The sequence below is a fragment of the Empidonax traillii genome, unplaced genomic scaffold, assembly GCF_003031625.1.
Source record: "Empidonax traillii isolate 1590-97213 ecotype Southwest subspecies unplaced genomic scaffold, ASM303162v1 scaffold10:size5872457, whole genome shotgun sequence".
Classification (NCBI taxonomy): domain Eukaryota; kingdom Metazoa; phylum Chordata; class Aves; order Passeriformes; family Tyrannidae; genus Empidonax; species Empidonax traillii.
This window is the reverse complement of record NW_020955203.1, coordinates 409,257-435,425: the sequence shown is the minus strand read 5'-3', so window position 1 is coordinate 435,425 and position 26,169 is coordinate 409,257. Positions and strand designations below refer to the sequence as shown.

Here is a 26,169-nt window from a genome sequence, read left to right as displayed (position 1 = left end):
GATTTTCTAAGTTAGCACAGTCTTATTGCAAACTCTTTCCTTATGCAGGTTATCAATAAAATTTTGGTTCTCAGAACCACTGAATTTTAAATACCAATCTTCCCAAGTTGCTCTAACATATTTCCATTCATTGAGCAAAAATTTGTCTGTAAATAAATGCCATGTCTGTAACAAATGCTGACCTAATTAAACACTTTTATGTCTGATATCCATGATCCTCAAAGACGGATGATTTAGATTTACTATGTCTTTCTAAAAAAGTAGTTATCTCTGTTTTAGCCTCTCAGACATTGTCTTTTTCAGACAAAAGCACTGGAAAACTACCTAACTAGCCTCTTGTCACACTGGTCTTTAACAGGAACAGAGACTTGGTCCAAATCCTATCTAAGGCACAAGATGAAAATGCAGCCTCTAGAAGAGTGCTGAGGTGTTCACCACCTGGGTCAGACAACTGGAGTGGGATCAGTGTCAAGACATAAGTAAATGAGAAGGCAGGAAAGGAGAACTGTGAGCATTAAGCCAAGAAACCAACAATGCGCTTCTTATAAAGCGCTGTAAAATTCACATTTATTTTGTAAGTATGAGATAGATGGGTTATTTCTACATACAGAGGTGCCCAACTAAAATCAAGATAAGTGATATTAATGTCCTATGGTCAGTATTATTGAACCTCGAAAGCAATAAACTAAGAGTCGATAAATATTACATTTGCAACATAGTTAACATTCTTCTACTGTCTCTGGCACTTATTACACATTGTAACCGCAAGTCTACAATACATTATTCATATTTGGGGTGTCACTGAGTGATGGATTGCTGTAAGAGAGGCTGTCCTTTAAATAAATCAACAAATAAAAATGCAAATGTTAACATTTTCAGCCACAACTTTTTCCATCTTGAATGGGGAATGAAAATTTCACATTATATCGACAGCCAGCAGAGAGAACAATTAACAACCTACACTGTGAATAAGAGAGATTAATTTGCCAATGTCTGGTTTTATCACTTGCATATGGAACTACATTGGACTTTTTGAGCTGCTGGCTGTCTCAGAGAGTAGGCAAAATTTGCGTCTCCTACCATGTTCAGAAACTAACTCACCACCCTGCTCCAAACACACTTTTAATCTCTTTAAATGTTCCTAAGTTAAATCTGGAATTAAAGTTTCCTGCTCCCTTTGAATCTTGAACGGTGTCTGATCCTAAGGGGGAAAAAATAATTCTATTTCTTTGTCAGTGCTTGCTTGGAGTCTACAGCAGAAGGAACCTCATAGATCGTCTTAAGTCAATATCCATATTTAAGCATCCAATATGCACAGATCTGAAAAGCAACTACCACCTAAGTAAGGCAAAAGCTTAAATCTCATCACTGTCATATTTCCTAACACTCAGCATAACAGATCTACTCTAGACTATTCCAGTGTGCATTATTAAGTATACAACTCTGCACATTATATTTTACATCAGATATTAATTTGCTTAAAAGTCCCTGAATACACATTCACCTGAGATGTGCTGGGCAACTGGGTAAATAGTTTTGTTTTTAAAATGTCCCTTAACACAAATTTACACAATACAATCTGTTTATGAAAACTCCAACAGGCCACTGTAGTCTAACAGATAATAATACAGCTCAAATATAGCATTTGTATTGCAAGAACTTCTAAATCACTTATTTTAATGGCTACAAGAAACTTCACTCAAAGACAATGCATTCAGCAAGCATTAAAGCTTTGATTTGAAACTGCAACAACAAAACACATGCTTAATGCTGAAATCCCAGACTATCACTCAATCCCTTAATTTACCTAACTGTTCTTAAACTCCCTTCTTTGATGTCCAGAGTGAAAAATGCTACAGGAGAATTATCTGTTTCCATGGTGAGCAGAACAACCTTTGCCTGTGTCTTTTTAAGTGCTTGATTATCCGCAGTGTTATAGAACTTATTCTGCCAAACTCAACACTACAACGGTTTCTGCGTGGGGAGAGCCTGACAATTGCAACAGGGCTGTAATCAAATTAAATGGTCTTTCAGAATGTACAATTTGTAATTTTTTTTTTCAAAAGTAGCTGAATACTTTAATTTAGAAAGGTTTTGCTTCTGTGTGCAGCACAACACTTGTTTTGCTGAAATCAGTACCTGATTATAGCTAAGATCTAGATTATGTAAAAACTTCTTCATTACTAAATGAAAGCATCAATATGCCACTGCTTCCCCTTTCCACTGCCCCTCCAGCTCAAAAGCAAAAATCCAGAGTCTTTCTTCTAGGCAAACACCAGTTACGAGAAAGATGTTCCTGGTCACCAAAAAGGGAATGTTTAAGACAATCAGAATAACTATGCTTTAGGGGTAAAGAACAAACTTACTCTTCCAAATTTGCCCAGCCCTAACTTCACCTGTGATTTCTTTTTCCCCAAATGTACTGGCTTTGGTCTAGACAAATAAGCACATGGAGTAGAAAAGCTTTCCAGACCTGCTGTGAACATAATTTCAAGGGCTCCACGCAGGTGTAGACACTTGGCTTAAGAACACTGAGTAGCCAAACTTTCAGCTTGGCTCTATTAGGGAAGGCATTGACAGGCAGTGACATAGAAGCATGATGGGCAGGTAAATTCACTATTAGCCCATTTCTGGATGCCACATAAAGTAAGGTTGGGTTTCTTTTTTCTTTCAGAGATATCACTGAAATCACCTTGTGCGCGTTCATTTTTCAAGTCTGGTCCTTCTAAAGGTCTACCACTAGGGCTCTCAAGGTTCACATTTACCGTCTAGGGATACTTATTTCTTGCTGCAGACATGATTCATCCCGAGACAGAGAAGAATGTAGGACTGCAGCAGTTCTTCCTCAAGCAGGAGGTAGCTGTAACACACTGAAGCCTCTAGTTGAGCCCTGCCAAGACAGGCTATCACGCCAACACATCTTCTACCTGCCATGCCTGCTTATCCAGCCAGCCCTTCCCAGAAGCTGTGCTAGCACCCTGATGCCTCACGCTGCCAGGGAGCTTCTGCCGCTTTCCAACACCTTCTCCCTGGCAGGCTTTCCATTGCTGCTGCTGCCTGGTGCCAGGGTTTGTGCTAGTTAAAGCTGGCACAAACATGAGTTGAATCTAGTCCTATAAATTTAAACAGTCAAAAGTAATTAGGTTTACATGTACTGCTGAATAAATAAATTTGCTCTTAGGCTAGGGCTTTGTGTTGCAAGTTTCAGATCCATGCCAACTGTTGTGGTTAAGCTGTTAACCCCCCCAAATCACAGATCATAATGAACATGCTGACAAACCCTAACTTTAGTGGCACAAAAGCAGCAATAATTCTCAATATTGATTAATTTAGTTAGTTAAACCTGCAGTCTAAGCTTATAACCATTCCGTGATAAATTGAGACTAACCTGCTGCCCAAGCAGGTTTTTTGATGAAGGATAGAATCAGCTTTAGGTCTCCCCAGAAATACTTGTCCATTTACCATTTTCAATTAGAGAAGGCCATGAGTAAGGGAAAGCACAACATGGCTGCTTATGGTCAATTATAGCTACAGCACCAACGGAGGGAAAGCAAGTGAGGAAGTATAGGAGAAAGCACTCCAGAAATACAGGATTTTTCAAAATTTGTCATCAACTGGTAAAATAATCCTTTAAGGATGACAGCTAATCAGACTCCTTTTACTGATCACTTTACCTGGTATGATTTCTAACAGCATATTTCAACAAATATTTTACTCCCCTCTGTGGAAAAGAATAGATCATCAATCCTCTTGAATAAAATTCCTTTTTCTAAGCAGTTGTCGTATGATGTGAATAATTATATCTACTTCTCAGTGCTTGAATGGAATCTCAACTTAGCACTATTAGACAGCATCAAGCGCTATCTTTACACACACTTTATCTGCTATGATTGGCTTGCAAAGGTAACCCTTGCTTTTAAGAGAAATGCTTAGGCAATCTTGTGGTTTCTGTTAGTTTAAACATATAGCTACTTGTGGGAAACAGAGCCTAATCCAACTCAGTTTTTAAATCTTCCTAGAATTATCAACCCTCCCATCAGAAGAAGAAAAAAAAAGTGTTTCCATAGCAAGTAAGCACAATTTTGTCAATATTGATAGTGGTTTTTCACCTATTATATATTGCAAGTTCTCTCAGAAGATAGAAATAAACTGCCAGCTGCTGCCAAGAATACAGGGATGATATCAAGCATACATTTTCCTAGTCCACTGGGCCAAGAGAAGATTAAATCTGACTCTAGCCCTCTCATCCTCCAAGAAACATTTAACTCTTCTTATGAACAGCTGCACATTCTTGTTATGCCACTGCACAGTTACCTAACTAGTGGTGTAAAATACTGCAAATTCATATTTCAATCTGCATTTATTTTGTTGCTTAACTGAAGGCTTTATTATGAGAAAACATGGGATATGACAAAGAAAAGCAGGGATTGTGTGCTGTTCTTCTAGGCATTTACCACTAGAGATGTAATCCTGCCTAAAGAAGGCAAGTTGTTTTCAGACTCATAAGCGTAACAACAATGCTGCTTTCAGTTTTCTCATTGGAGCAGAAGCTATAATGCTGCTTTTCCACTGCATTTAGTGCAGATATATAGTATAATCAGGAACTGCTGACTTAATGTAATTTTGTTGCTTGTCATTAAACATAAAATAACTCTCATACAAAACGTTTTAAAAGAAATGCCATTTGATAAAATATGGGATTGGGGGAAGAGGCAGGCAAACACAGAGGGATTAAAATATTCACGTGGATGTAAAACCTAACAGGGTTAACAGTGTCCATTCAGATTATTTACAAAGGCATTTAATGTGTCAGGACTTGAAACACAAAATACTTTCTGTTCAAAATCTAAGTAAAATTAAAATGTTAGAACTTGGCATATTCCTGCTTTTCTTATTCTAAAAAGCAACTTAAGGCTTGCTATAAATGTCAAAAGGATACGGCAGGTTTTAGTTTATATCATCCAGCTAGTGCGAACATGAAACATTACAGAAATTCAGCCACTTCCCTACATCTAGGAGAATTTGATGGTTGTGTTTGCAGAATCTTAAACCAGAGATTACCCAGCAGCTTACCGTGAAGTGTCATGCTGGATCGGTGATACGGCTGTGGTTGCAAGCGCTTTGTTGCTGCCCATCAACCCAAGAGATGTGGCTGCATCATTCCTAGGTCCCGAAGTTGTCCCTGTGGAATGAAGTGAAGACAAGCCAGACATCAGAGGCTATTAATTTTGGGATAGATGCCTCATGATTCTGCATTATTACAGAACACTGGGACTGAAAGTTGAAACCTTTCTGGAGTGCCAGACATATACAGAGAAATTGCAATCAGAGAACTCATCAGTGGACAGTACTGTGCACAGCATCCATTTCAGGACCAGATAGGATCAAATCTGTAGAATAAAGCACACACTACAGCCTCCATCTTACTGCCCAAAGTTTGACAGACTTGCACTGTTATCATCTCTTACAGTCATCCACAGGATTCAGCTTGTTTCACAGATGCAGCTTCCCAAGACGTGCTATGTTATTTCTCCAAGTGTAAGTATAACAGTATTTTGCTTTCAATAAAACAAAACTGATACTCCATTCTTTATTCTCCTCTCCAAATAGATAGGATTTAGTTACACAAATAGCAGAGAGGTAAAGGCAATATGAAAATTAGGAGTAATCTGATCTACTACACAAAAGCCTGTGGGTTTGGGCTTTTTTAATCTAGCCTAATTAGTTCTGTGCAACCAACATCATTTAACTAAACAGTTAGTATAGGAAAAACCACAAGTATCAGCAAAAATTAAAGTCAAACCAGTGTTTAGCTCTTTATGTAATTCTGTCATGACTAAATATTTCTCAGCTCTGTGAACAGCAACATTATCTATCATCCATGCTGAAACATGAAGCAACACAAGGCTGTAATTCCAGCATCAGCGCAAAATTTACAGATGTCCAAGGGATTAAGTTTATTTAAAATACTGCCCTGATTTAAGATTTATACAAATACACAAAATTTAGTAAACCCATATGTTTTAAGGTGCACTTTAGGAAGGTTAATAAAAAAATGGGTTCTTACCACTCTGCTATAATGAATTGCGCTTCAGTATCATGCAGTGAAAAAAATCTCACCTAGCAAAGAGTTAATTATCAGTGAAGGAACTCTAGCAAATATCATGGGGATATATGCTGATTGTGTGTCCCTGGTAACTTGATAGTGTGCCAATCCATGATGAGAAGAGCGGGTATGAACATAAAGACTGGAAGCCTCTCGCTTAGACTTTTGGCTTTATGATCAAATAAGAGATATTTAGAAATAATTTCACATGACGGTGGAATGAGGCAGCTGGATTTTAAGAAACTAATACTAAAGTAATAAAAACCTGGTGAACATGGGAGAATCTATTCAATTCCTAATACGAGAAAAGGCTGGCACACTGTCAACATACTACATTCATAGCAAACGAGATGTATGTCTGCGAAAAAGAAAATATATGGACTCAGAAGTGGCCAACACAGACTCAGGGGGACTGTTCAAAGACCCAAGTTTGAAAATATTACCAGGGCTAGAAACAGAAAACAAGAAAAGAAACTAAGTAGGAATATATTGAGGCTGTTAAGCTGCACAGAGAAAAAACAAGGGTAGCAAGAAAACCCAAATAAGTGCATATCTAAACAAAAAAAGTTTAAAAATACATCTTGATAAAAGCATGCAAGTCGATTGAGGGAAAAGACATGCCAAAAAACAAGTGAATATACAAAGATGATTAAATCAATAATGATCCCAAAAATGTCCAAGCTACTAATAATTTTAAAATGTACTGGGAGAAAAAAATAAAGGAAAAGAAAATTGGCAAGTAGAAGATAATGAAGACCCTGTTGATGTATAATACCTGCCTATATAAAGCTGATGAAAAAAAACTATCAGGGGGAAAAAAAAAAGATACAAAGTCTTTAGTCTGAAGGATATATATTTCAGGGCTAAAGGGAATTAGTTAATGAATTTATGAAGTGACTGGTAATTATTTATGAAAAGTCATAGAGAACTAGGGTGATACAAATGACAGCAAATTAATTAGATTTGCAGGTGTTGGAAGATGGTATGAGACTGGAGACATTGCAGATGATCTAAAGGAGTAAGAAACAGGGAAAAAGAATAGACACATTTACCCTTGGAAAAAAGAAAAAGCTCTTACATCGTGTGATAATTTGACACCGATGGAAAGAACCTTGAGTAGCAAATAATAGTAAAAAACAAACTAGAAATAAGCTTGCAAGGCAAGCTACCCCCAAAGCAATTATAGATGTCTTCTAAATGGTAATGTTAAGAATACTATTTTCAATTTGGCTAACTTGGTACAAGACTGATTTAAAGCAGATTAAAGAATCGTTTGAGACAACTCAAATAGTTGTATATTTCTGCCTGAGAAACAGACAACTAAAACATTACTAAAGTGGGAAAATATAGCAGTCTATATTTTGAAAGTGTAAACACTAAGAATGAAGAAATATGGCTGAGGTTGGTTCAAGCAGCAATGGGATGAAAGTAAGCAAAGGGAAATCTAGGTTGATAATCATAAAAGAAATCTTTATGACTTGAATAATAGTAATATTCATAAGACTTAACATTTATATAGTACTTCACATCTTCAAAGCACTTCGCTAATATTAACTAATTGCTCTATTCGATTGTAGGGAAGAGTCTTCCCTCAAGGGAAGAAGTGCCAGATCCTGAATCCCTAAGAAGCTATGTTAGAAAAACTACTGAAAAATAAACATTATACAGAAAAATCAGCCCCTGGAAAAGTACAGGGCTAAAATGAGCTAAAATAATTCTTCTTCTCTGGCTCTTTCTTTTACATATGGAAAGGAAAGCTGTGCATGCTGCACAACACCAAGCATACATTATGCCCAACATAGACACAAAGGGAAATATAGTTCTTTCTTTTGTTCCAATGCAGAAGTATTTCAGGAAGGGGGTAAAGAGGACTACTTTAAACAGACACGTAGGAAAGTGCCCAGTATTGCAGAGTGCAATGGGTAAATTCTAGTTTAAGTTTCCCACCCCTAAAGAGAAATTTTCCAAAGCAGAAAGGAAAGGAAGCACACATTTCTGTACTCCAGTCCTTTTTAACTGGACAAGTTGTTAGATTTTAGTACATTTTGACATAGCTGGTGGTGACACCAATAAAAGCAATTTACTGCTAAAAGGATCTAAGTCTTCAGGATTGCTTCAACTGCTAAAGTTTTGCTGGTGAAACTAAAAAAGTTTGACAAACACCTGCTAAAGCACAGGAAAAAAAATTAAGGAGCAAACAGAAATAGGAGACAAAAATCAACAGTGAGGGAATAAAAACTGATTACTTAAGTTGTTCCAGTAAGTTTCTACCCTGAAAAAGAGCAGAAGTGACCCTTTCCACTCCATGAGGTGATGGGGCCAGGTTAACGGTACTCTTCTCCCCATTACTAAACATCTTCAGGGAGAAAGGAAAAGTGAGCGTTTCAGGAAATCACCCTTTCCAAACTCACTATACTCACAGAAAATGAGCAGTCCTGTGGGCAGGAAAGCCTTCCACCATTCCAGGATGGGAACAGTTTCACAATTAATAATTTTACACCTGACACAAGTGGCTATGTTGCTCTGGAGGGACATTACCATGACTGTACCGTTCCCTTAATACAGTCACCATTCCCAGTGGTATAACAAGATAATATAGTGAGCCCAAAGTCCCATACCAGCACTGGTACTGCACTAAGGTGTTCTTGGAGAGAGTCATCATCTTGAAGAACATGTAATTCAAGCAGATCAGAACGATCATGGCATGAAAAAAATAGGTCAGTAGGTCAACAACTAACAACTATCACGAAATTTTCAGTTGAACATGTTTCTGTATACAGTATCCAGCACTGCTGTGTTTTGACTAAAAGGACACCTTAAGGGGTGTGACTAAATAAACCAACTTTCATGCCTCAAGATGTCACCTTGTTGACTTCATTCCCCTTTCCCACACTGCACTGAAGCAGAAATCCCTGGTCAGCAGCAGATGGGAATATCCAGCAAAAGCAAGGACAGCGTCCAGGCTATCTAGAATTAAAAATCTTGACACTGGGTCGTGATGATTCCCCCAAGATGGAAAAAAAACACTTAACAAGTATGTGTGTATGTTTGCTAAAGGAGTCCAAATCATATAACAGAAGGAAGCCAGTTAGAAAGGTAGTAAAATACAGAAGATTTCAACTTCAGTGATTAGTGCCAGGTAATTTGCCTTGTGATAAACAACCATTCAAATCAGTAATAGACCTGAGGTTGTTCCACAGCTTGAAAGCATTCCTCTGAACTTTATCTCGTATCACAGCAAGTGCCAATATTTATAAGTCAAATTTTGCCACACAGCTCTACATCTTCAAAGCCAGCAAACCCAGTAAGTGTATGCAAAAGATACCCACCATCCTCAGGGATCATGCTGACCGCTACAATCACTAAATCAGCATAGGTGCAGCTCAGTTGCTACGAGAAATAGCCAGATGTAGCTTGTAACTTCTCCTAAGTACTACAAAATGAAATGAATGAATGAAGAAGATGCCAAGTTGGATTTTTTTTTTCCCCCTGGATCTATGGCAAATAAATTACGTTTTGGGGACTATCCCCATCCAAGGAACAAAACCCATCAGCCAGATGTGAAAAATCTCAATTTCATCACTACAGTACTGAGAAGGAGGGGGACAGAAGGAAGAGGAAAAGAGAAGGGGAAAAAAAAAGATAGGTGAAAAAAAACATAAAAGAAAACCATCAGTGAAAATTGCCCCTGAAACTTTGCAGAATTGTAACGGCTTTCTCTTGCTTAAATTGATTGGTGTAGCAATGTTATAAAATGACTATTAGGATTCATTGTGCACAACAGAAAGTGTGAAATGTCAGCAGACTATACAGCAAAAGTAATGGGTCCTGAACCCCTGTTAGTCAAAAATGATTTTGTTTCAAATTAGAAATTGATTTTTTTGGACACAAGCCCTTTACAGGCTTCCAACTTTTGTAGCTGTGCCTTGGAAGAGATTAACCTCAGCCACTGTTTGGGTCCTGGCTGATGATACCCTTTTGAAAGTTTCTTCACAGGGACTGCTTTTTAATGTTGGTACGGTCTTAACCAATAACACAAGTTATTTGTTCCTTTGAGAACTGCACCACATTTCTTCTCATTTTGCCATTTTCTTTATTTTTATGCTGACATATACAGCAAACTGGTTGACAAGTTAAAATAAAATAAAAAAAATAAAAAAAAGCTGGTTCATAATTGAACCAAGGATTATGTTCAAGGCTCAGCGGTGAAACATCCAAGCAGCTTTTGTTCCCAACCTTTTCTCTTCCTAAGAAAGACTCTGCTCCTCTGCTCCTTAAGGGGAGGTACTAAGCTAAGGGCAGGACAGGTTCTAGCAATACAGATATCCCTTGTGTGGCAAAATAGCAGGTTGTGATGGAGAAGTCATGACTTGAGGAGGAAAAGAATGCAAAGAGGATTACATTTAAAGAGCAAACCCCACTGCACTTCTGGGAAATAAAATAATAAATCGTTGAAGTAGCTTTTTGAGACTAAAGGGCTATTTTTATCTTTTCATCAGGAACAGCAGCCAAGATCACCACTTGTTATTTGAAATGTTTTTTATTGCTTTAAATGTAGCTACCTTCTCTTAGGTTGTTTTAAACAACCTGCAATCCTCTCCCTTCAATTGTGCATCTTACTGAAAACACTCCTGAACACACATATGCATAACTTCCAAATGCCACCAACTGCACTCACAAAACCTGCAATGCAGTACTGCTTCTCCTTACCTTTCCTGGACTGGGTGCCTTCCCTCCTGGTCTGCATCAGAAGGGTTTGCCCACCTTCCATGTTTGCACCAAACCCAACCATTTTCTTTCCCGAACCACTCCCATGACTGCTCCCTGGTGTTCTGGAGTTCTTGCTCACTGGAGGTGTCCTCAGTAAATAATCTTCATGTTTCAACATCGGGACTCTGGGAGGAAAGAAAGATCAAGCTATTACATGATGCATTAAGCCCACTAATGCTGCACCCAGCCCTCTACCCTACTTTCACTCTCCAGAAGCATAAACACCATGCTGCTGTTGAGCTCTTGTTGTGAATCCATTTATCATTTCTGAAAGCAGGATGCCTAAGGCTTGAAGAGTTACCAACCCACTTTATCAGAAGTTTTTGGTTAGCTGCAGCCAGCAGCACTCTGACACTTGTATTTGGAGTTTTGTAGCATTGGGCACATTGCCTAAAGCATTAGGTCCTGGATTTCTCAAATGGTTAGGACAGAACAAGTCAGATGAAGACATGCAAAGTACTCTCTCCAGCACAATGGACCACAAACATTAAGAAAGAGTAGTTTAAAAAACACTCACTCTGCTGGAATCAAGGGGAAACAGAGAAGACTATGTGAAGAGACATCTGAAATTGCAGTTTGCAAAAGGAAAGATCACAGAATCACAGAATCATTCACATTGGAAAAGACCTTTGAGATCATCGAGTTCAACTGTAAAGCAGCACTGCCAAGGCCACCACTAAACCATGTCCCTAAATGCCACATCTACACATTTTTTAAAGGCCTCCAGGGATGGTGACAAGTTCATTTAAGAAGAAAATGGATGAGAGGAGGGGAGACAAAGAGGTGAGATGAATGAACAGAGGTACTTTTAAAGAGGATAGAGAATGTGCAAGCAAACTGGTGGGAGAGCATTTGGTGCAGCAAGTGCAGCACTTCAAGTGAAGTAAGAAAAGAGAATGTTAACCAGAACCATTATAGTTCTATATGAACTTCAGCACAAGACTGTAAGCACTGCTTGGATAGAGCCAAGAGGCAAATTTGGTGATAGGGAGGAAACATGACTTCAGTCTCTGCAGACAAAGCAATCTCAAGACACTCTGGGCAGACACGAGGCTATGGAGACCCATCTTTCTCTCAGTAAAGACAACCTACTGCTTTCAAATTCTGTTCTCTGGGAAACAACTACTGGTTTAAATGAGGATTCCCAACATGTACACATCATCAGCCCCAATCATAAAAAGCCCCGTTATAAAAAGAAATTAAAACCATAAAAAAGTATCTTCTGCATTGGCTGTCACTGAGTTTGGGATACAGCTTTGTGGAGCTGAATCACATGAATCTTTTGCCTAAAAGCTTACCGGACTGAAGTCATTGTAGATCTGAGGGAAAATCAGAAAATGATAGCTAAATTAAAAGTTTCAAATCAATGTGCCGTATAAGACATTGTTTAATAGGGCCCACTGAGCCTGTTGGACAATTAGTACTACTCCTGTATTATTAATGCAGAACAGTATATAATAGCTTATGACCTATAATAACAGGCTGAAGTGTTGAATATAACTTCTCTGAATAACCTCCGTTTACTTTAGGGCTTCAAACCATGTGACCACTAATAATACTGCAAAGTGTTTTTAAAATTTACAGGGAACTAAGTTAGTATATTATTTGAATTATATGAAATTATTAACCTACTAATACCTGCAACCCCAAGTAAAGCAAGAGGTGGTTTTAGATCCTGGTAGCTGCTTAAAGAGGCTTCAAGGTCTAATACTTGACCAGATTTCTCTGATAATACAGGACCTGAAATTCCATTTGCCTGCACTTGGATGATTAACAGCACTTAAAAACAGTGAGGTTGTCATTATTTAGATGCTTTCTGAGTTTTTAAAGCACATTTAATTACAACCTACAGTCCTCATGTGAAGACAGTGACCTTTGGCTTGCAGATAAGGGAGGTGATTACTGCAATACCTTTTACATGGTGCAGTTACCTCTAGAATACTGAGTTCTGCTCTACATAATGCAATGACAGAGGCAATTCAAACAGAAACAGACACCATGAAGAAGTTAGAGAAGCTAATTTATGGTAAATAACCAAAAGCAAGTGTGTTTGCATTTCTAGGCTCAATAAGCAACTAGTTAGAACCTCATTGTTTAGTATTTAATACATAACAGCTCACACTGAAGTTTTGCTCAAGTAAGGACAGAGTGTCACATCTTAAAATGACAATCTGAAAGGTGTGCAGACCAAGAAGGGAAAGGGATAGTGCAGTAATTAACTACATACCACAATTAAACAAAGAAAACATAAGGAAAAAAAATCTGTTTCAGAACATATTTACTCATTCACCTGTGGAATAATTAGTAAAATGAATGATGTGACTATTGCAACCTGGAAATTGAAACTTAACATATGGTCCAAAGGAATTGGTTATTTATATCTAGAGAGATTTAGAGACAAAAGAGGTTCTTGTCTATTTTCAAACCCAGCAATCCTTCTTATCACTCAAAAGCACCATGGTTGGAAGGGCTTCCTGCAGGGCACCACGGTACCCAATGAATTTTCATGCTATTCCCTGAAACTACACAACAGAGAAGACTGTCTAAGTAAAGACCTTATTAACCTACCTAACCTACACACCAAGGCAGGAGTTGTAATGTCACCAGAAAAGAAGCAAGTCTCAGCATTGCTGCCTCATTATGAATGTCGAAGTACACCACCAACAAAGGGAAACACACCTTGAACGTTCTTTCCTCTCTGCCTGAGCCTCATATCGCGATATCCCTGCCGAGTGTGAATGGCAAATTTTAAATGTCATTCAGGACCCATTGAATACTGCTAGTATTTGCATTCCTTAAAAAGTAGAAAAACATTAACCTTTTGTTTTATTGAATTAAAATGCCATGGAAATGCTGATGTAGTCTTCAGAGACTGAAATACTTTTACAAAGAAGAATAGCTGTCATTTATTAGACACAAAGAACAATTACTTGATAGGATGCTTTCTGACAAAAAGCAGATTGGTATTCTCATCATAGAAAAGGCATTGTAAAAAAACCCGGCACAGACCTCTGAGACTTGAATAATTTAAAGCTGCATTTGGTGCAATTTGAATTTTTCTTTAGGGAGGCAAAGTTAAATACCTTTAATTTGTTCTAATTATTTCAAATTTGCAAGTTAATTATGGCTGATCATTAAATAACAAAAAGGACTATCGTCTCCATAGAGTTTTACCTCCTACCCTCTGCATTACTTAAGCTAGATTTTAGTATGCATGAATTAACTTTCTAAATAATCACACGGTTTGACTAAATGGCTCAGTAAAATGAGCTCTGATCCTCAGAATAAGCATTAATGGACATTAGAAAGGCTATTGGGACCCATGTTACTTACATTATAAGTATTTTTAATGGGGTCTTATTTACTAATCTTTATGTACTGTTCAAGTTAGGGCACCATATAGATACATTATTCTGCTTTAGTAGAGGAAAGTCAGTTCTTCAAGATACTAAAATAAATGTCCACTTAGAGCCAACTAAATTCATTTTTAAACTAATGCAAGAAAACTCTGATAGAATATAACTTGTTTTAGCTGCTGATCCTTATGAATCAATCCAACATAATGGCAGCCTTGGTCTGCAAATGGAGTTTTGCAGATCTATTGAATTGCTAAGCAACCCCAGCAGCTCAGACTCTTGCCAGAGTCCCATTTACTATCAGCATGTGCAGGCCCACGAGCTTCCGTCTCTTCCCTGCTCCACACCCAGCGCTCCTCTGACGGGTTCCCAGTCTTCGATCCCAGTTTTGGGTGCTCACCTTTCACTGAACTCTGATCTTTCAGCGCATTTTTCAGCGCAGATCAGTGGCGTTCAGAGAAACAAGACTACATTATACCTACTCAGAAACCCAAAACGCGAGGCAATTCATGTCTCCAGTACTGTGTGTTCAACAGATGGCTGCCTTAATGGTACCCTACTGCACTCTGCTGAGGCAAGGGCTTGCGAGTTTAACCATTATCAAACTAACAGATTGCCGTTGTAGGTTAGCTCCAAAAGCAAACATGTTGGAATGTTATTTTCCTGTTCCGTAATTTCTGTTTTAAAAATAAAATAATTAACAGTTCATGTGCGCAATCTGCTGCAATTATATCGGGCCAAGAATGCATAACACTTAATGATGCAAAACTGGTGATAAGTAGACAACCCAAGCAATACGTTTTTGTAGCTGGAACCTGAATTGCCATTTTAGATGCAGTTTGACAAACAGGCTGAAAATTGCTTCCTCCCCTGCCACTTTGGCTGGGAGTGTTTTCGGCCAGATCAGCTTCCAGAGTCAGCTCCGTACAAAGCCGCAGCATTACAAGCACTGGGACGATGTATCACAAGATCTTCGTTTCTGCGGGGGTCCAAATTTAGATCACTTTACGTCAAGTTATCAAACCACACTTTTGAAAACCACCCGTTCCACAGTGGGGCTGTTTGGGAAGTCAGCTGTCTGCATGGCAAACAGAAAAACATCCGCCAGGGAGAAAAGAAGCACCACAGACTTTGGATGAGTGGATCGGAAAACAAATGGCAGTGGTCTACTGAGCAACCCCAACTCTTTCAGTCCTCCCAAGTGAAGCTGAGGACAAACATGTCAGAGTGGCCGAGCCAGAAGAGCAACACACGTAGGGGGTACAAATCTACGGGATGGCTCGGTGGAGCTGGAAGGGAGGTAAGAGGGGTGCAGGTGAGGAGGAGAAGCAGAGTGTGACCTTCAGGACAGTCTCTCATCTCTGAATGTCATCACCCTTCCTTTCCTTGCCACAAAACCAATCTGCTCTCGTCAGATGATCAACAACCTTAAAAACATATTCTTAAAAATCTCAAGCCTATCAAATTGAAACATAGAGTGCTAGGAAAAAAAAAAAATCTAAGTTTAACAGTTTCTTCCTCCCTTTAAGAAGCAGGAAAAAATCCTATTCTAATACGGACCTTGAAGACCATATTCAAGGCTAGAGTGAGATTTCATGGGCCAATTATGAAACCTGGCATTTCGAGGCTTATGTTAGATGCATCAGCATGTTAATGGCACTGCTGGGATCCAGTGCATGTTAATAAGAAACAGCTGCTTTCCTTTCTAGAGAGCATGTTCATTTAAAGCTTTGAGATAACAGAATCATAGGACAGTTTTGGTTAGAAGGGACCTTTTAAAAGTCACCTGGTCCAACTCCCCTACAATGAGCAGGAACATCTTTAACTAGAGCATGTTGCTCAGAACCCATTCAAAGAGACCTTCAATGTTTCCACAGTTGGGGCATCCATCTCCTCTCTCAACACCCTGTAACAGTGTTTCACCACTCTCATGGTGAAAAATTGCTTAATCTTACCTAATTTACATATGTTCTTTCAGTTGAGAAGCTATAGGCCCTGTTAAAAAGCCTGTCCCCATCTCTCTTAAAAGACCCTTTTAAACATTGAAAGCCATAGTCAAGTCTCCCCAGGGCCTTCTCTCCTCCAGGTTAAAGAACACCAACTGTCTTCAGGACCACATCCATCTGCTTTCTCACATATTTTTTTATGCAAGAGGACAGGGGCAGGTAGGGAAATACTCCAACAGTGAAAGGGAGTATTGGAACTGAAACATAAATATTATCAGATCTGCTTGTAATAAAAGGATTTTTCATCACAGAAAATAGACAGCGATTGCCTACAATCCACATGTTACTATGCAGACAATATATTGCTGGGAAGTGATGCAGAGATTTCGTCTCTTACAGCACCCTTTAGGCTCAATGCCCTCAAATCCAGTAATGTCCATGGCTGTGTCAGGTTTCTCTGTTGTTTTGGGTTTTTTTCCCCTGTTGAACTGTCTCTCTAGGACTTACTGCATTTGGTTTATTTTTTTTCTCATTCTGGAGGAGTTATAGTGCTAACTATAATAAAGCCTTTTCCATATCCCACTCAAGCCGTACCTGGGTACAGCAATCCACAGCATGGCTTCTCCAGACCACTCTTTCAGAGACCAGTTCCTTTCCCCTTCCCTCAGTGACTAGTGCTCAGATATTTAATTCCGCCAGAAAGAATTGAGGCCACATATGCTCTTAATTAGCAATGACCTATTAGATCATACCAGCCATAGGTGAAACCCTGGCCCCATTGAATCAATCAGAATACTGTCTTTATCTTCAATGAAGTCAGGGCTTCACTTAATATACACAGTTAGAGGTCCATTTGTAGCAAGTACTAAGCTAAATTTAACCTAGAATTATATTCATGCCTTCCCTTTGAAGCCCTGTCCTTCCTCTGGCTTTAATTCACTATGTTTCAACTCCCTACCAGCACCTTTCCCACATGTCTGAGTTTTCCTAATAAACAGTGAAATGAGCTGTGATTGCTTTTCTCTCTTCTGAATTCAAAGAAAATTCCAGCATAAAGGTTTCCAGACAGTCATAGAGAAATGGCCACAGGAAACAGACTGGCCAGGCTTTAGCAGGGCAAAATGCTGTGATTGTGTGTTTGGCCTTTCTTATAGAGCAGAGTAGAGCAGCTGTCGTTCCAGCCACCACTGCTGTCAGCCTTCACAAAAGGAAATCATGTAAATGTCATGGCACAGGTATAAAAACAATCCTTCCAAACAGTGTCTGTATATCTGAAAAGCCTTCCCAACTGTCAACAGTGAAAGTACCACAAGGAGTGACACAAAAGCCTGTTTAGGACAAAGTTTTTGAACTAAATCCAAACTTCTTCAGTACATCAAGCCACATCACTCTCTCCTTCAGAAGGAGAATCACATGCTCTTCACCAAAGTGAATGCCTTATTGCCTTATCCAGCGTCACTGGTGTTTGGCTGAGAGCCAGCCCCATTCACAAGATACCCATCATGCCCCAGATTTGATTGCAATTTGGTTGAGATAAAGGCACAGAAGAAGAAGAACAATCTCTTCTCAACTTGGCTCATCCAGAACGAAAGGCTTCACAGGAGATGGGCTGCACTGCAAAACAGGTTGTGGCCAAGACCGGTCTGATGTGCAGGTAACCACCTCATGCTTTCCTTTGCTCACACCATCAGTGCAGAAGCATTCTCTCCTCTGCAGAAGTTTCCAGACAGGCTGATAATGGGAGTCGATAACGGGAGCTTTCAGTAAATGAGCAGCAATTGCAAAAGCCATTTTTCTGATCATGGACACATCATGGAACAATCACTTGCTAAGGGTAAGTGACAATACACCAGAGGAGGGACACAATAAGAATTGGGAACTAGATACAGGGTTTCCAGTATGCCCTACTAATAAGACATTTTGAAGAAATTCCTAATTAGAGCAACAGATATTTAAGATTACACTCTTGTGTGCAGGTATTATGAAGAGAATATATACACACAGAAAATTTGCAGTTTTGGAGGATTAGAACAATTAAAGATAGTTGCTTCTGTTCATTGACATAATTACACGTGATAGATGCTAACTTTCAGTACTCAGGATACCAGCAAGGATAAATTATCACTCCTGGCTTCTAAGTGAAGAAATGAAGAAACATAAAGTTTCGAACTTTTTTCACCAATAGCACTGAAAATTAATAACCCCTAACTTGGGCAAACACACATACCCCTAAGGATCCTGAGGTGACTTTCTAGGCCACTGACAGCTCCCCTGATATCAGGAAACACGTTGCAGGGAAAGTGTTCCATAAATGCATCAAATTCCATAATACACATAAATAGAGTTTTTGTATTGTCTATTATCCTGAGGCTGCCACCCTTGAATCTGATTTCTCTAAACAGGAACCATTACCACTGAAACCCACGTAGGAGCACCCTTACAGGACCCATCTTCTTCTATTCAATTTCTGTCCTCTTATTCTAATCACCTTTATCTGAATCCCATGATGACTGAATCAAGCATGCTAAGCACAGATTACTACCACTTTTTGGGGTTACAGGTCTGTTAGTGTAAAGTCTTACAAATCTTGGGGCTAGTGAATCTGGAGGCTGCCATGCTTTTCTTATTCCAAAAAGCCATTAATCACACAGGGTCCTCAGCCAAAGACAAACCTGACATGGGTTTTAATTTTTCTTTTATAGTAATAAAACCAATCACATATTAGAATTTTGCCAGGTCTGTAACTACAAATGTACCTGAGATCCTAAATACTCTCATGCTACACCATCTTTTAAAATGGTGTCATACACTATTCCAGATCTCTTGGAAACACCCCTACTGATGCACTTTCACACTTCATCAGACTTTTTTCCATGATTAAATCACATCTGTGGGACATGGTCACTCTATGATTAAAGAGTATATTAATGATTTACCACTACACTAGTACTCATCTATATTATATTGCTTAGTAAAATGAAAACACTGAGATTGTTTATTGATCTGCTTTAAAAAAAAAAAAATCCTATAGCCTGAAGAGAAATAAATAGAGAAGTTAGACTTTGGACTTTACTCAGATTAGTGGATTACCATGCCCAACAGATGCAGATTTGACAGGGTAGCTCTTGGTAAAGATTTAAAATATCAGTTCTGGCCAGTTCAGTTGCCTTATATCCACTGAAGCTACATATTTCACAGAGCATGTTTGATGGCTAGTGACTGAAAAATCAGGTGCAATACAGACTTGGATGCCTAAATGGTGGCATACAACTATAAAAGCCATGGTCTGGGCCCCACAAAAAACCCTCAGCACACTAAAAATTTCCTTTCAATGCATGTATTTTATGTGAATTTGACAGCACCACCAAATATTGACTCAACCAGGATGTTTACAGAGCAGACTGAACATGTTTTTGCACTCAAATTCAGAAAATATTCAGATAGAACTGAAACCAGATGGAAAGTATTGACTCACTAAGAGGCACATATCACTGAGATATGTACTGGCATGCTCTGATGTCCAGTATCAAGAGAAAGAACTAAGGGAAGAGATCCCAGCACGAAGCTGTGTGCAGTGAAGCTGTGGGCTCTGGACTGCCAGTTCGCAGACTCGGGAAACCCTTTTGGTCCGAATATAAAGTGATTCTTAGAGCTACCTACCACTACTGATTTTTGCACTTGGAAGTCTACCTTTGCATAAGTCTGTTATAACTTGGTGAAAAAGTCTGTCCTGAGCAGATGCCACCAGTGCCGCTCTGACACTGAGGTGGGTCCAGAGGTTCGCCTTAGTTGTGTTGTCGAGCCATCTCAGCCCTGCTGAGTGCACAGCTGATATATAAATTTAGCCCCTCTCTCGGAGACATGATTTACTCAAAAAGGATGCAGGATGTAAACAGAGATTAAGGGAACACAGAGTTAAAAGGAAAAAAAGGATTAACTACACATTGATCAAACTGAAGGGCATGTACTTACACGAAGAGGTGAAGCCTGGCACTATTGACAGAAGACTGAAGACACTTGGACACTGTTTTATTCCAAACTCTTGCGTGTGCTAGAAGCCATATGAAAACTCTACTATAAAGAAGAGTGGATGATTTGTCACTGCAGTTGAATTGTAATACTTTTATCTCTAGGTCACCGGTGATATCTTTTCAATATGACTTAGATTTGAGGTGGATTTACCAGGCAGAGACCGTCCTTGTGGTCAGTGCAAAGAGAGACATTAGTCTGAAACTCACCAAATTAGGACTGAGGGAAGGGAGGGGGAAAAGGCACTCAAACTCTGAAAAAGTTCAAGGGGGAAGAAAAAGGCTCAAAGAGTTAAAATGTAAAACACAAAAGATACTTTCACAACAGACAAACGGAGGCAGAAGTAGCCATGACACGACTCAGTGGTTCCAAAAGACAGAATCACGGAATATGGTAAGAGTACATGGCTGAAAGTTCATCCAACATCCAACAAAACTTTGACACATAACTGAAGAACTAAAGAAGAGATGGTGGCAGAGAAAATAAAATAAGGAACACCTTTATGACTTTTAACAGACTGATACTGTGGACAACTGGTCCCTGAAGGGGTGTTTCAGAGAAGTAAGGGTGACAAGATCTGAATAAACAGCCATGATACCCACCTGGAAGACTTATTTTGAAGGAAGTGAATGACTACTGAGCAGTGAAAGATGACTTCAGAGCAGTCAAGGTGCAAGATGATGGACTAGAGCAAGGGGTTAACTGTTGACACGCTGAAGGGATGTTTTATCTGCAAAGAAGAAGGAAGCTGCAGTAGCTGTCAGCAGCCTCGATGCATACAGAGAAGTAGAGTGACCCCGAGGTTAGGAGTCTGACTGGCAGGGAGGATGTGGCGTTATCAAAATCAGAAGTGAAGAGAGATTCGGAAGAAAAAGTAAAGAGTTCTGTTTTGGCCAGATTAGGAATGATCTGAAGGCAAAACAACTGGGATTATATGTCAGGCAGGCAGTCAGATATGCACGACTAGACGGAACAGAGCAGAGGGTTTAAGAGTTATTGGCAGAGAGATGATAGCCAAATCCGTGTAACAGGATGTTGTCATCCAGTGGGTACAGAAATCTCCAGGCAAATCAAGGAGTGACTAAATCCCTTCCCTGACACCTCACAGAGGTTCCTACCTAGTTTCAAATGAAATTATCTAAAATAGTGCTGCAAAAACATGCATAAAAAAACCTGTCTCTCCATAAAATCTAAAGATCATACTGTTTCTAAAACTAGGGCAACCACTAAATGAAAGTTAACCCGAACAATAACTTTAGCTAAACTTCAGGTCACATGCATTTAATATAATGAGATGAGGAATATGAAAAGGCCATTCATAATGGAATTCATCGAGTTAGGAATGCCATGCTTAGCTGCCTTATAACATATAATTAATGATCCTATAAAAATCCAGCAGTACGAACTCTCCCGGCTGCCCGCAGAACTGTTCTTTATGCTGGGTAGGGCAAGCAAGCATCTGCTTCCACAAATACTGCCCTTTGAGAAGCTGAAAAGGTTTTTTTTCCCCTGCTCCATCAGGGACCACACTGCCATTTCCATGACACGCTGAGCTTTGAACCATTACCCAAATCAGACTATAGCATTTGGCAAACCAGTACACATCTGTCATGATAGACTGGTTATTGGTCAAATGTTAAAGAAAAAGTCATTAACTCTTTTCCATTGCTTCTAATACCCCACCTTCCTCCAGATTATTTATAATCCCTGCTAAACCCACCCTCTGTTTATAGTCTTCTAACACTATAGAGAAATATATACTGTCTGGAGATCTGTCTCGCCTTATACCACTCCCAACCATTTGGTATAACAAAAGACATTCTCTCTCCATCAAAAGGCCTGATCCCTCCTGAAGCCTTGATGCTCACATTCAAGGTTAAAGGATTAAGGCCTGAAGCACTGAGTACCAGAGGAAATGAAGCCAAATATCAAAAGAAACACAAAAATCAATCCTCTGCACCGCAGGAGCAGTGTGAAGAACAAATCAGCTGGGCTGAATCTAAAATTTTCTCTGCGTGGCTCTCAAAAATTAGCACTGTTATAAATATAATGGGTAGTTCTGCAAAGCCTCAGCACCCATGCCAAGGCACAGAGTTCAACTCAATACACCAGTACGGTCTGGGAAGTTTTATGTCAGAAAAATTCAGTGGCAGATACACAAAGCCCACTTCAGAGACAGCGAGAGCCAGAGCGCGAGCAAGAGCACGTGTACCATCATCTTTACATGTAGTCTGCACATCTGCAAGTGGCAGAACCTAACATTTACTAAAGTTTGCCTTTTGCTTCAATTCTCTGTGTGCTGAAGTGCACCCAAGGTCACAAGAGGGGTGGGGGAATGGGTTTTAGCTTAGTGCAGCTGCAATCATAGCCAGAACAGCAGGGTACAGAGGATTTCTTGCTTAACTTTGCAATACCAATAACTTTTGTTCTTAGTCCTGCCCCATCAGTTCTGATACAAGCCTTTAAACGGCATGAAAGTTGTGTGGGTGGGTTTAGAGTTTCCTGATCTAAAACTACCTTCCAGAACATTTTGTTTTATAAGATTTTTCCTAACTTTTCCAAGACATAAATTTCTGGGACATATGAATATCTAGATTAAACATAACTTTCTCTTCACTCAAGATTACATATAAAAATAAAAAGTAACAAAATGGTATGTCTGAAAAAGTAATCCGCTCCAATTTATAAAAATAGAATTCAGGTTTTCAAAATTCAATTCAGGCAGTAAACTAACAGTGTCTACATTTTCCTTCAAAGGAGGCATCTGCAAATGACTTGCAAAAATGTCTCTCACTGTCTGCAAGCGTTGGCAAGGAACAAACTCCTTCAGGAGATGCACGCATTTTAAACATTTCAACCCAAAGGAAAAAAAAAATCTCCGAGCATTTCCAGTTTTGATGTGTGCTACTGCAGAACGATACCCATGCAGAAGACTGGCAGGAAATGCAAGTTTTGTGAAAACACCAAAGCGCTTGAGTGTTAACAAGCCTGTTTTCACTGACCGCCCTCCTATGCTTAGTAGCGTTTCTAACACCAGAGTTTCTGTGCTTTTGGAAGACCTCACCTACAGGTTGGCTGCATCTGCCTACAGAACCTACCTGTGGTGTCTTCTGCTTCGGTCTTATACCTCTAGCCTATAAGCAGGCTTCCTGCTCAAGGTTACTCTGGACTGCAATGGAAATGATGTAATACTGCTGTGTGCAGCAGACGTGATCATGAGAACAGAATCAGCATAATTCAGGTAAATGTTAGACACGCAGCTTGAAATCACTGTCGCAGTTGAAAGTAAACCTGAAAATTAGATTAGTGAAGGAACCAGGTCAGCAGAAATGAACTCCTCTCTCCCTGGTCTGATAAGGATCACTGCCTACCTTAACAAAAAAAAAAAAAACAATTAAGTGCATGCATAGATATAAGTAAAAAATTGCCACCCACCCACTCCAATTCAGCCGTAAGCTTTTAGTAACCACATCAGAACAAAAGCCTTCACCCTGGGCAAGAAAAGCTACTACCTTCGGAGTCTGCACGTGGCACTAATGAAGCAAAAATGTGTGTCTGACTCTGACTGTACTCTCCCATACGTCACAGCAGACTCCGGCAGCCATCTGTTGGAAGGATGCTGTGCCTATATATAGCCAGACAACACCATGAGAGAAAGAAAAACTCATATCTGCACCTAATTCAGCGTGTGCACTATTGGCAGATCTGCAAGCACTTTTTTTTTACCGGCCAAACAAGCGTTTGCTCCACAAATATCCAATCTAAAAATGATGCAAACTTCAATGTAAAATTATCTGGAACAAGAAAGTAACTTGGGTGTTAAAAGGAGCACTAACAAGTGGGTAAGCAGCTTCCAGATACACAGATTTTATGGGCCATTTGCAAGCACAGTTGATTTCATCCCAATTTAATGTGCCAGTCTGCCAAAACAGCAAATAGATGAAAAAAAAAAATTCCAACAAACTGTGTATTCATAAAAGTTGGCCACGACCTATATAGACGCACCTCAAGAGACCAAGGAGAACTCATAGATGACCTGGAGCCTGGGAGGTCTTGGCCAACAAGCCAGTTACATCTCTGATAATGGTTCCTCCTCCAGAGGCTCAGGACAAGAGTGACAGAGGTGACACACACCAGAAAGAGGAACTGACAAGAAAGCTCTGAATAGGAAACAAAATGGGTGCTGCTATTATTTTTTAAAATCTGTTCTCAAAAACGGGAGTAATGGGGCCAGCACAAGTCAGTTTAGAGGTGGCAGTGCCATGAGACTGTATGTGATTTTTATTTTATTTTTAAATTAGTTGGAGGGGGAAATTGTGTGAACAAACCTGGATATGCCTGGGACAGTAGGGGGAGCTGCAAGTCTGTGTTCCTCTGCAGGTCTGTTTCATTGCAGTAAATATTTGAACAAAAGCATGTAAGTGTGCTTGCACATCACCACAGAAAGATGCCTGCATGTCTAACAAGCCTCGGAAAAAAAGGAGAGTTTATAACAAAGCATTAAACAAGGAGCAACAGATAATTGTCACCTTCTCTTACTAGATAATAAAAATAGTTACACCATAAACATAAAAATCTTTTGAAAGACCCCTGACAGCATTCCCTCCTGGAACTATCACCATAGCAATGAGCATCCAAGTAGAGGAGAAGTAGTGCTGAATTCTGTCTCTGATATTTTCAACTAACTAAAAATACAAACTGGAAAAAACCACACACGGGTGATACAGAATGAAGCTCATAAAGAGCCTTCAATGAAATTAAAGGTGGCAAATTCCACCTGCAAATCTTTAATGCACCAGGAAAGAAATCCTTTCACCAGGTAGCACACATTGAAAGAATGCCTGCAGATAGCTGTAAACACATTCAAGAGCTTCTGTATCCAACAATTCCTATTTATAACTCTTTGCACAGGCCTGTGTTGAGGCTCAGTGGCAGAATCGTGTGAAATCTGAGGCAAAGATGTGTTAGAGAGAAGGCAGTAAAAAGCCACACTGTCAGAGCTGTATAGGAAACCCAAGACTCAGAAAACCAGGATATCTTGTATGCTAAGGTTCAGGCACACAGCAGAGCTCTGGGGAGCGGTGCTTGCAAAGTAGAAAACCGTGTCTTCTTTAGTTGGTGCCATTAAACAGGTTTTATTTCCACGCCATTCAGATCCAAAGTTAAGATTAAATAAAGGGGAGAAGAGTTTTAGAATTCCTTTCCCAGATGCAGATGTCAGGAGCACACACAAAAGCAGGTGCCTGGTGTATTGATCCTACTGAATAAGCATGGAGTGGGTACTTGAGCATGTACCAAGCATCTGCGTCTGGGAGATGGAAAGTGCTTTGTAAAAGGCTGTTTTATGCTAAACAAATGCATCAAGTTATGTTTTTATTTTGAATATTTTAAAGCATCTCGCACACTGGGGCAGACTTGAAAAGAAATTATACAGACAACTTGCCATTAATTGCACAAGCTACTATCTCCATAGCTGAAAATTGGCTATGGGCTCACACAGGAGCACTCCAAGCTACTGAAAACCATCCTCAATAAAACCTGCTCTGACTGCTGCCCCTTAGAGAACTGGAGATCTTGCTTCTGAAGATGCTTCAGGTCCCGCACGCCGGCCCAGCTGCAAGCAGGCAAAGGTACAATCACATTTCTTCTCAACAGACCCATCAGGGAAGTGACAAATTCAACACTGCAAATTCATACCAGAATAGATGTCCAAATAGGCTGAGATGAACAGTGCCTGCTGACTATGACAACAAAAAGACCTCAGTAGTAGAAAACAGGCATCCATTTGAAAATTTGTCTGTAGTAGCCCTTGAGACAAAAGTTTTCATTTTCACTGATGGACTATAAGGAAAGCCTGTATCAGAAATCAAACTCTACTGTATTTGCTTGTGAACTCTTTTTCCCTTTCTTCAATGAGGGAAAAAAATTAATCCCTACAGGAGATGACAAGATGCCTTTTAAA

The 26,169-nt window shown here is 39.5% G+C and overlaps 1 protein-coding gene across 4 annotated transcripts in view; it reads right to left on the bottom strand.

Moving 5' to 3' along the window:
• Nucleotides 1-26,169, bottom strand: part of KIAA1328 (KIAA1328 ortholog) — a 172,043-nt gene that overhangs the window by 24,143 nt on the left and 121,731 nt on the right. For all 4 annotated transcript variants that reach the window (XM_027885210.1, XM_027885217.1, XM_027885227.1 and 1 more), the window contains 2 exons: nucleotides 10,817-11,001; nucleotides 5,074-5,182 (listed from right to left, as the gene is read on the bottom strand). In XM_027885210.1, coding sequence (XP_027741011.1) covers nucleotides 5,074-5,182; nucleotides 10,817-11,001 — 294 coding nt within the window. The remainder of the gene's footprint in view (nucleotides 1-5,073; nucleotides 5,183-10,816; nucleotides 11,002-26,169) is intronic.